Here is an 11,657-nt window from a genome sequence, read left to right on the forward strand (position 1 = left end):
GGCCTCCAGCGTTCGCGTGCGCTCGCAGCTTCAGAAGCAGAGCTGCCCGGTGCCCGCTGCCCGCTGCCGTGCCGGTCCAATTCAGAGTCGGAGCTTGAGTACGGCCATGAATATACTGCTGCTTTTAAAGACCGCAGCCGAATTGTATTCGAGATGGAAACATGAGCTGAATTGGACAGGAGATCAAGGTGGACCGGTAAGTAATCCGGATCACTGTCTAAGTTTACGTGCAGCTGCGGCCAGCAAGCTTCGAAAAAAAAATAGAGAATCAGCGTCGCCCTTAGACAGTGGAGCCGATCACAAAGACAAAATCAGGCATCCATACCATTTTTCTGAATACCACTACTGATGTGCAGGAATTGCGCAACGGCCCGGACGATCACGGTCAGATCTGCCCGTGGACTCGTACACTAATTCGTACAGAAAGATTTGCTTGTTTGAACAGGTGAGTTAGGTGCATGAGCCCTCACTGTGATGACTGGCAACTTTCCAGCCCGATAAGGGCTTGTTCGGTTAGCTCTCAATCCATTTGGATTGAGTGAGTTTAAATCCCAAGCAAGTTAAATTTCTTCGCGATTTTTTCCAGTCTCGTCCAATCCATAGGTAACAAGATTAATCGAACAAGACCTAATGGTGTCGTTGGGCGACTTGGGCCCTGTTAAGCACCGGCTCGACTCTTGGGGTGGAAACGAGCCGAGCCGAGCTCGGCTCGGCTCGGTTCGCTCATGTAACGAGCCGAGCTCGGCTCGGCTCGCTCATCTCACGAGCTCGAAAAAGCGGCTCGGCTCTGCTGGCTTCTGGCTCGCGAGCCGGCTCGCCGAGCCTAGGCATAAAATTAAATCTGCTCTCTAAATTATAATATAAAACCTTAAAAATATTTTAAATAATATATTTTAAATTAGTAAAATAGATATATCACTAATATAATATATAAAATAGATTATTTTTGTATAGTAATCTCAAATAACATAAATTAATTGTTTACTCGGCATTAATATTATATGCTAATTAAGATTTTATGTAACAAATTGTTGTTGGGTCGAGCCACGAGCCAGCTCGCGAGCTGCAACGAGCCGAGCCGAGCTGGCTCGCTCTTTTCACGAGCCAGAAAAACAGGCTCGGCTCGGGCTCGTTCGGAGCGTCGAGCCGGTCCGAGCCGAACCGAGCTGCTGCGAGCCCGAGCCAGCTCGTCGAGCTCGAGCTTTTTTTCCGGCCCTACTTGGGTATGCCGGCCACGAATGCTAATACAACGTACAATGACAGCCTCCAAGTGCTAGGCTAGGCTCAAACCATACAGTAGCCATGCACGTGTACACGGCAAGGACACAGGTTACGCATTACTGTAGCAAGCACTACCAGTGTCCAGGGAGCTTATTTTTTGTTGGTGCAATATGCTACCGTCGATTATCATTGAATTATTAAGTGGGATTGTGCCATATCATCCTAAACAGCACATACATTTTTTCAGCCTTAACATACCAACATCTCGATGCTGACAATAGGTACGCCCCATATCATAGGTATTGTTTGGGTTATGACTTATCTTTAAAAAGAAACAAGTCTAAATTATTCCTCTCTTATGGACGTTGTCGAGATGACTCCCTAAGGGCTAGTTTGAACCATATTTTTCCATGGTATTTTTATTTTTCCAAGAGAAATTAATTCATTTTCTCTTGGAAAAATGGAAATCCCTTGGTAAAATGGTGTTCCCAAACTAGCCCTAAAATATTTTTAGTTTATTTTACCTTCCACTACTTCTTTGAATTGATTAAATTTACCATTCAACAAAATTTATCTTTTTTATTTCTTTACATATAAATTGAGTTTTCAGGTCAAATTTTGTTGATCAATAGTAGTAGTTAATGACCTAATTTAGCCTAAAAACGTATTACTCTTTTTCATAATTTTTCAATACGTTAGGGATTAGATAAGGTAATAGTTTTAATGGTATAAATTAAATGTGAAAATTTGTTTACAAAATCTTAATATATTTTTCTAATATAAGTTATGACGTTCTTAGTTACCTTAAAAAATAAGAGCTTGAATTTTCAACTTATAAGTGAAGAAACGAAAAAGGAAAATCTTCATCTTTTTCATTTCTCCACATACACTATGAAAGGTAGATACCCATAACTAGAGTACTCACTTCTATTGTGAGTACTCTATTGTCGATACCTCACCGAACACAGGGCATGTATAGGCTTTTGTCATGCGGCGCGGGTATGAGTGACTGCTCCCCATGTTATCGAGGCAGACGGTTGCACGACAATAAGCTCACATGGTCTGCACAACGCGCCACCTGACACCATGCCAAGCGGTTGTGTCTTGGCATCGTGCGCGAGAACGACACCATCATGGGCAGCTGCTGGCCTGGGCAACACATTCACCCTCCATCGCATTAACTCTCGTGCACGTTAGCGTGCATGGCCCCGACATACGTTATCATACTAGGCTCAAGGAGACAATTGGGACGCATGACACGCCTGGTCAGGTTATTCGCACGACGACCGAAGAAGAGATCTTTGTCTGCTGTTGCACTTACTGCTCCATATAGTATATATTTATGACAAGATTGTATGGGCCCACTTATTGAGGCTCAACTCTCTTATACGTGCCCCCTTATAAAAGGGAGGGCACGCGCGATACAAGGGGACAAGTTCATCTATACTCTTAGCAATACAATGGAGTAGGATATTACGCTCTGATGGCCCGAACCACTCTAAACCCTTGTATTCTTACATCTCCATAGGTAAATCCTAGACAACACCCTTGTTCATAGGATTATGCGGGTGCTTTCTACCACCCGTCTCGACCGCCAGAGACTACTCTCCGACACAAGGAATTCCTCTATTTGTAGCCTAGATTATAGGAATTTTTGTTAGGTTTGGAACGGCTAGCCGATGTGGCGTACACATGGATCAACCAGAACACATCGCATCGTTAAAGACAACTAATACCAATCAAACTGTATAACCAAAAAATGCCATGTGTTACCAACTGGTCGATATCGACCAGATCATTCAACGGAGCTGTCGATATCGCCGATCGATACCAGCCAGTAGTGAACGAATACATGATCTTATCAAGCCCCAGACCGGTCTATTAGATTTACTGGGCTAATACTGCATTCTTGTCTAAAAAGACGGTAAGGTAACTAAAGACACATACATGATTTATACCTTGGGCGTTGAAAATAAATCTTAGGTGCTAATTTTAGTTTGTTGCTTAGTTTGATATGCTACTCATATTAAGAAAGTACCCTTTATGTCTTTGATCTTAGATGTTATGTTAGTTGGTATTACTCGTATCAGAAAATCAGCATTTACATGTTTGATATAGAACCACGATTTACTTTATTTGTAATATTCTGACTAAGCAAGGGAATAGACTCTATAGAAAAAGCCATCAATCTTTGCAGCATCAAAGGAAGACCATGTTCTTCTATCTTTTGTGAGCTTGTGTGTGTTCTTTTGGCCTAATGTTTGCTACGACGAGGTCCTAAGGTTCTTGACAATTAGTACTGGAGCGACGATTAGTTAGCTCATATTTTGACGAAATCACTTGGCAAGACAAGATTTCATAAAACTCACTCCAAAACTAGTTTGATTGAAATGCTGATAGCTCGTACGGTCGTACCACATGACTCAGGAGGAGGGCTGAAAATGAACTCTGGATGCAAAGTTCAACTTGTTGCTTAGGGGGCGTTTGGTTAGAGGGACTAAAGATTAGTCTCTAGTTTTTAGTCCCATTTAGTCTTTTTTTTTTGCCAAACACTAGGACTAAAATATGGACTAAAATGATTTAGTCTTTAGTCCTTCACATAGGTGCTAAAAGGGACTAAACCATATTAATTCCACATTTATCCCTCGTTTAGTTCAATTGTACTAATAGCAGGATAATGTTAAAGGTCATTTTAGTCTTCTTATGAGTCATTTAGTATATTCTTACTATTTTTAGCCTCTAGAACCAAACATGTTAGAGACTAAACTTTAGTCCCCTAACTAAACTTTAGTCCCTAGACTAAAGAAACCAAATATGGCCTTAGTTTGGTATGCTACTCATATTAGGAAACTATCATTTACTTGTCTGATTTTGGATACTAAGTTTGTTGCTTAGTTTGGTATATTACTCATATTAGAAAATTAGTCTTTACGTGTTTGGTTGATTGTAGGACCCGTAAATTATTTTGAATGTAATCTTTTATTTAAGCAAAAGAATATAACTTACAAAAGGTTGTTAAACTTTGCAGCACCATGTTCGTTTTGTTCTCCCAACGCCCCAACCCAAGCACCCATCGTCGTGCGCGGCGCGGCGCTGCAGGGCAAGCCAGTCCGCCAGTAGGCCACGTCGCGTTCGCCCGCGCGCCTCTCGTGAGTCGTGACAGGCAGCCCGCGCACCGCGCCGCGCGTCTCTCGTCTTCTCTCTCATGAAAGGGCAAGTGTCGAGCAGCGGCCGGGCGCACGCACGCACCCCACGAAACCACAGGCTTGTCACGGGAGATCGATGCCAAAGCAATAGCTAGCCGGAGCGAAAGAAAGCGGACACCGCGATTATATTACTGCGGAGCGGCAGGGCAGCAGCATGGCGGAGCGGAAGATCGGCGTGGCGATGGACTTCTCGCCGAGCAGCAAGAAGGCGCTGCGTTGGGCGATCGACAACCTGGTCCGCAGGGGCGACACCCTCGTGCTCCTCCACGTCCGGCACCACGGCCGTGAGGAGGGCAAGAACGTCCTCTGGTCCCGCACCGGATCGCGTAAAAGCTTGCTCGACTGCCTTGCCTTGTGTACTGTTATGTTAATAGCTTCTCAGCCGCTCCGCTGGGTTTTTTTGAATCTGATGAATCGACGGGCAGCGCTGGTCCCGCTGGAGGAGCTCATGGAGCCGCCCGTGAGGCAGCGCTACGACGTGCCGTATGACGCGGAGGTGTTCGACATGCTCAACGCCGCGGCCCGGCAGAAAGAGGTGCGCGCCGCCGCCGCTCTCTTTTTCCTTCGCCGCGTCCGCGTCTATCTATTAGACTATAGACGGCGATGATATTACTGATAGCGTTCGAGCTCGTATATAACGCATGCACGTACGCACCATGCTCGACGAGCAGATGCGCGTGGTGGTCAAGATGTACTGGGGTGACCCGAGGGAGAAGGTGTGCGACGCGGTGGAGGAGCTCCAGATCGAGTCGCTCGTCATGGGCAGCCGCGGCCTCGGCCAGATCCAAAGGTACGCGCCCTGCATGCAGCAATTTTCTGACCGTGCGTGCGTATTTTATCTGCTCCATTCCATCAACCTGCAGGATTCTGCTGGGAAGTGTGACGAACTACGTGCTGTCCAATGCGTCATGCCCCGTGACCGTCGTCAAGTCGAAGTAGTGGCTCTGGCCTTTCATTTCCAGAAAGATGAATCTGCAGCTAACCTATACGCAAACCGAAACAACTAAATCCGATATATTGCACCTTACGTTTCAGCTGTTTTCACTCCATGATTTGTTTTATTTTTCTAGATGTACCTGGACACTGTTGTTTTCGTGAAAAAGGCTGCCAGATAAACTGCCAGCTTGTATCACTACATGAGAAAGTCACTGGACAGCATCACTATACCATTTCTTTTTAACAAGGGATAGAATGGTTCTGCGTGTGGTCTAAATTATCCTCTTTGCTGCCTACAGATCTGCAAACTGATAAGGTACTACCGATAGCTGATTTCCCGTCCTAAGGCCTTGTTTGGATAAAGAGGGATTGAAGTGTATTTTAGGGATTGAAAGGGAAATTAGTTCATATTACACTTCAATACACTTTATACCACCTCAATCCACTCCAATACAAGATTACCCAAACAAGCCCTAAAGGATTTCTGAGTTATGGGCACGACATTAGACAAGGTACTACCGATAGAATGTTTTTACCCAAATCCTCCTAATAATCAAAAGCAGTAAACTGTCCGGTTTTTTATGGTTTTCGAATTTTTCGGCCCAAACTCTGACCGGCAATATGCCGTGTCATGTCATATCGATACCTAGAATATTGTGGCTGTAATAATGCCTGAACTTAGGAAATAGAAGTTTTTTCCCCTGAAGTCGATACCTGTATAATGTAATTGACAAGAACAGTCTCCAAACTTCAGTCAAATCCCATCCGATAAAAAAAATGTACAATGTGAAGCCACCGCCGCTTCTCCAGCACTTTTTTTTTGCTTTGGAGTGACGATCCAACTGTACAGACATTTGACTAATAATTAGACACCAAACCCTTCATATTACTGGCGTACAATGGACAAGGACCCTTATGCGACCTAATTCGTACTGTCCTACAGCTTCATTGCTTGCACATCTGAGATGATGCTTCTAGATAATGGCACCACCACTGAACGAAAGCGGGTTCACTATGACACCGACAATACTATTTTCTCTTTCTGTTCTTCTGTTCCAGAAGAACTGTCAATAGAATCTCCTTCTGTTCCTGCCATGCAGAATCCAATATAATTCTGAGGACAGCTGGAAAAATTAATAACATAATAATAAATACTTCTACTATTCACCAAAGGGTGCATAACAACAGGTAGAGTAGAGCATCAGCTGGAAAAATTAATAACATGATAATAAATACTTCTACTATTCACCAAAGGGTGCATAACAACAGGTAGAGTAGAGCATCAGTTACATATAAATGCTTGGCACCTATCTCCATTTTCAATTTCAATTTCATACAAACTCTAGATCTTTGTCATTGATTTTCTATGCGTTAACAAACCAACCATTTCTATGCTTTAGAGAAGACTCCCTCTGATCCATAAGGATTTGAGATTACGTACGTGGAAGCCCTCCGACATTGGATTTGTCTTTTTTTTAAATAACAAAAAAAAAGCATGGAAGATGGTAACACCAGCCAAGTAATATAATATAGTAGATCAACAGAGTTAACATTTTAATTCTGCTTAGCTTCTTGACATGGAAATAAAGTTGTGGCGATATCTAATTTACACTATTATTGTCTAAGGTTTCCCTTGCGCTCCAATATAATGAAACATCACATCACTGCGCTCAATTAATAGTCAGGTGTGCTTTCCTTGATTGGCTTCTCACTCTAAAGGCTTGCTTGTAGCAAGAGTAATGGAGGTGATTGAAGGGACCAAAATACCTATTTAGGTTCCCTCAATCCCTTTCATTATCCTTGCTACCTACCAAACTGTTTAGGTGACAAACAACGGTAGCCCATGTAACCATACTAAAAACGATGTGACTAGTTATCAGCCAAAACAATACCAAAACAGCAATAGTTAATGATTTGCCTACGCAATATGGAAATGATGTTAAGGTAGATGTCAATCAAAGCTTTCACTCCAATACAGTTGATCCCACCCCACCCACTGGCCTTTCTCCACATGCACATCATTGTACAGCAATCCGGCAGCTAGTTCTGCAGAAAAAATTGTTGTCTACCAAAAAAGATGATGACAGCTCGAGACACATAAAGAATGAAACAAATAAATAAGTTTATCTTTATAGGTTGATACCGCAAACACGAAAGGCAGAGTTGGAAGATAGCCTAAACGTCGAACTATGCGTTAACAGAATTTCAACATAGGAGTGGGATTGGCTGGGCATCCTCTTTAAGCCTTATTCGGTTATTCCTACTCCACACGTATTGGATAGGATTAGAAAAAAGCTAGTAGAGATGTTGACTCGCTATAGATTTAAACCTACCAAATCTCCTACAATCCATATAGATGGGAGTAAAACCGAACATGTAAATAGAGGAGATCCATGGAAAAGGAATCCTTTGTTGTTTAAAATTAAATAGCGAGGAAAATAACGTTTGGAGAAGTAGAGGACATACGCTCCCTTCTATATGAAGAAATAAGATTACACGTGATGTATCACAGGCCAAGTGAGCCAACATCGTTATCTACAAACTATCAGCTGCGAGTATTAAAATGGAATTTGAAAAACATTCTCTGGTAAAAAATGTGAGATGGATAGCATATGCGTTGTAGCAACAAACTTGGTAGCTTTAACAGTAATAGGATCCTTCTGTTTACCTTGTTGTCCAAGGAGAGGCCACCGGGTTCTCTTAGTAATAAAATGAGCCTGTGAGCCCCACAAAAGAAAAAACAGAATTAACGGTAGAACCTTGAACATATAGTTATGATATACGTTTCAACATTAAAATAATGATATACCTTGCCACCAATCGCCATGAGAATCTGCGGCGGGATCTTTCTTGTTCCCTTTGTACTGAAAACACACACGTTAGATTCAAATCCTTGCAGGATTGCAGAGTAATTCATGACGATCTAAGAAACTGTGGAGTACAAATTACCAGAAAGAGTTCTATTTGAAGGTTTCAGTGATTCTTACGTCAGTGGAGGATTCTGTCACTTTCTTGGGCGTAGAGCTGCCGTAGAAATAATCTCGACCACCATAATCCACAGACGATCCAAAACACGACGTATCAACTGAGTCATAAGGCGGTGAATGTTTACCGTCCTTCGCATTCGCGGCACGACTTCTGGAAGGAGCCCATTGCGGTTTACCATCTGGACATCAAATTGATCTTTGTTCAGTTTGAGATCAAAATATCAAACTAATCATTGTTCAAATGTTCAGTTAATGTGTAGCTGTGTCATATCCTCCTCAGTGCTTCCATACTAAGCAAATAAAATGATCAACCCAGATAGTAAACAGTCCAAATTAAGCCAGGGAGATCAGAGTCGGAGATCAAAAGTATTTATTTATGGGTATCAAAAGTATTTATTTATGGGTCGAAAAACAATACACACACTGTATCTATGTATGTATGTATGTATCTATCTATCATCTAAGCGAATGGTAACTATACCCTACATGATTCCCAAGATTCATGTGGGAATGTAATTATTCTCGTGAAATTAAACAAAGGCTCTTCGGTTTTATTAGCGCAGCAGTTCCTCCTAGTAATAACATATAAGACAACAGAAATAAGACGAAACCGGACAATTCCACAACTACCTGTGACGCCAGCTTGTGCGCTCCCGCTCTGCCCTTTGTAAAGAATGCTGTACAAGTCCGAATCTTTCCCATTTGCCTTGAAAAACGCAAGGGAAAAAAGAAGAAAGATTTTTTTACTAATATATACCGACAGCAAGAAAAAAATGTTTAGAAAAATATATATATATATAAACCTTTTTCTAGGGAAATTAGGTATTCATCATATCACCATATGACTCCTAAATAATAATCCTCTAAAACCGTGTTCAGAAAACGCTCCTCTACGATACTAGAGCATCCTTATGAAAAAGGGGCGTATATCCGCGTGTATCCACATTCGACACACGCCAAACTTAACAAAAAATAGACTAGAGAAAAGTATTGGTATATAACGCGCCTGTACGCGAAGGAACACTAGTAGAAAAGAGCTCTAAGGTGACGGCACACAGAAATTTATAGTGGCGGTTTCAGTTACAACACGCCAATAAAAATATCAGGCGGGCCCACCCGAACCAGCAGTGTAAATATATATACACCGGCGGTTCCAGCGTAAAGGATGCATACACTGGCGGCTATATTAAGTAAACTGCCAGTAGAAATATTATATACACTGACGGCTGTATAAAGTGCACCGTCAGTGTCAGTGTAAATGATGTATATACACTGGTTAGAACCATCTGCATCATCATCGTAAACAATAGAGTAGTTAAAGAACAAAATTCCACGTCGAGCTCGAACCTCAGAACGAGGCATAGCATCGAACAGGATAGGGGGCGTCAAGGAACGTACCGCGGTCGGCGCCGGCGCCGGCGGGTAGAACAAGCTGCACAACGGGGACTCGGCTTCGGTGGTGGCGGCGGGAGCGGTGGCGGTGGCGCCGCATGGAGAGGACTTGTTGGGCTCCATGGCGTGGGGCTGGCGCTGGACGGAGGATTTCTTCGGCTCCATTTGGGGTCGGAAAGGGGACCTGCGAGGGGCACGTGAAGCGGTTGCAGGCGGCGGCGGAGAGACGGGGCCGGGGACTACAGGGGGGATCACTCGAGACTGCTCGCCTCGTGGCGTTCTGTGCTCCGGCCTCCATGCGTGACCCCCGTATTTAAAGGGCCGGTCCGGGGACTTCCGTGTGCGGTTCCGTTGGTCTAGAAGGACCTGTATGCAAAAAAGAAAAAAAAACGTAGATATGCTCGTCCATGACATTCCTGTGTGGCTGACAGGTAGCCAGCCATAATCTTGCTGCATGGACGAGGACGACTATCTTCCTCCGACGACTGATGGGGTCTAGTGACGCTGCCTCAAGTTTCATGGTACTCCGTAGTACGTGGCAGCGAAGCAAGTGTTAGGCTAAGCTTACTATATTCAAACTTACATGTGTGAACAATATATTCTACAACGTAAAACAGTGTAAAACATTATTTTAGATGATTATATAGATAAATCGTTGGACATAAGCTTACAGAAATAGATGTAAAATTATTATTTTACACTAGTACAAAAAGGCTCAAAGCCTGCGGGGACGATATATTTTTACAGGCGGTTTCGGTTATCCACCGACTGCGTTATTTCTAGTGGCGGTTCCTTAAGAAAACCGCCACTAGAAATCGTATTTCTACTGGCGGTTCCTTAAGAAAACCGCCAGTAGAAATCCATGATTTGTAGTGGCGGTTTTCTTAAGGAACCGCCACTAGAAATACGATTTCTAGTGGCGGTTTTCTTAAGGAACCGCCACTAGAAATCATTTTTATCCTTAATTTTTCGAGTTTTTCAAACGGCCTCGTATGACAAAACCACCAAAATAAAAGTTGTAGATCTCTAAAAGTTATGAAACTTTGTAGTTGACAACTTTTTTATTTGAACTCATTTCGGTTCTCAAACATTGAATCTAAGTATGTCAAATTTAAAATTCAAATTTTGCAAACTACCTCGGATGAAAAAAGTGTCAAAATAAAAGTTGTAGAACTTCAAAAGTTATTTATCTTTGTAGTTGACAACTTTTTTATTTGAATTCGTTTAGGGTCTCAAATAAGCAATTTACACTCAAATGGTTGTAATATGTGGAGAAAACAACTACAAACTAGACACAAGACATGTCATAGACGGAGTGGAAGGGGAAGGTACGCGCGAGGGTGAGGTCGACGGTTCGAATACTAACAACCGCGTAGCGCGCGAAAAATGCCGCGGGTGGGGTGGGCCTAATAAAAATAAATTTTTTAACTATTTTAAAAATATGTTTTATGTTTCCTGGAAACGATTTGCACTGGCGGTTTTATTACGTCGACCGCCAGTGCAAATCGACTTTCACTGGCGGTTTTATTACGCCGACCGCCAGTGAAAATCGATTTTCACTGGCGGTCCTCAGTTACCCGCCTGTAAAAATGATGATTTCTACTAGCCCCTAGCACTGGCGGCTACGAAAAACGCCACTATAAATAGGTTTACAACCGCCACTATAGAACTTCTCTGTACTAGTGTTAGAGGCAACGATATGGTAGCGATCAAATTGATGCATGTATATTTATAGTGTTTTAGTTAATAAATTAACAGGTGATAAATATTTGAGAACGAAGACATGTCTAGTTGTTAAAACAAGAATAGTGTGTGTGATGCGAGGTGGAGTAAAGGCAAAGAGGCCGGCGTTGCCGCGGTGGTACGTAGACCAAGCATGGAAACAAAAACCGTTGGTCGGTGGTAGATATACATA

The 11,657-nt window shown here is 42.8% G+C and overlaps 2 protein-coding genes across 6 annotated transcripts; one reads left to right on the forward strand and one right to left on the reverse strand.

The window, feature by feature from the left end:
• Positions 1-4,328: 4,328 nt before the first annotated feature.
• LOC103636498 (universal stress protein PHOS32) lies at positions 4,329-5,610 on the forward strand. Of its 2 annotated transcripts, XM_008658841.4 has the most exons (4): positions 4,329-4,753; positions 4,853-4,962; positions 5,099-5,217; positions 5,291-5,610. In XM_008658841.4, the coding sequence occupies exons 1-4, from the start codon at positions 4,582-4,584 to the stop codon at positions 5,364-5,366; spliced, it is 477 nt and encodes a 158-aa protein (XP_008657063.1). In that variant the 5' UTR covers positions 4,329-4,581; the 3' UTR covers positions 5,367-5,610. The 2 variants fall into 2 exon arrangements, with proteins under 2 accessions (XP_008657063.1, XP_020398441.1); XM_020542852.2 differs by having other exon boundaries at positions 4,438-4,962.
• Positions 5,611-6,102: 492 nt separating this feature from the next.
• LOC103636499 (uncharacterized) lies at positions 6,103-10,027 on the reverse strand. 4 transcript variants are annotated; one of them, XM_008658842.4, is made up of 6 exons: positions 9,749-10,027; positions 8,978-9,056; positions 8,351-8,529; positions 8,173-8,227; positions 8,032-8,080; positions 6,103-6,452 (listed from the first exon to the last, which is right to left on the reverse strand). In XM_008658842.4, exons 1-5 carry the CDS (start codon positions 9,905-9,907, stop codon positions 8,064-8,066), a joined length of 489 nt encoding a protein of 162 aa, XP_008657064.1. In that variant the 5' UTR covers positions 9,908-10,027; the 3' UTR covers positions 6,103-6,452; positions 8,032-8,063. The 4 variants fall into 4 exon arrangements, with proteins under 4 accessions (XP_008657064.1, XP_008657065.1, XP_035817827.1 ...); XM_008658843.4 differs by having other exon boundaries at positions 8,981-9,056; positions 9,749-10,026; XM_035961934.1 differs by having other exon boundaries at positions 6,103-6,487; positions 8,981-9,056; positions 9,749-10,025.
• Positions 10,028-11,657: the final 1,630 nt, after the last annotated feature.

This window comes from Zea mays, chromosome 8 (assembly GCF_902167145.1).
Source record: "Zea mays cultivar B73 chromosome 8, Zm-B73-REFERENCE-NAM-5.0, whole genome shotgun sequence".
Classification (NCBI taxonomy): Eukaryota; Viridiplantae; Streptophyta; class Magnoliopsida; order Poales; family Poaceae; genus Zea; species Zea mays.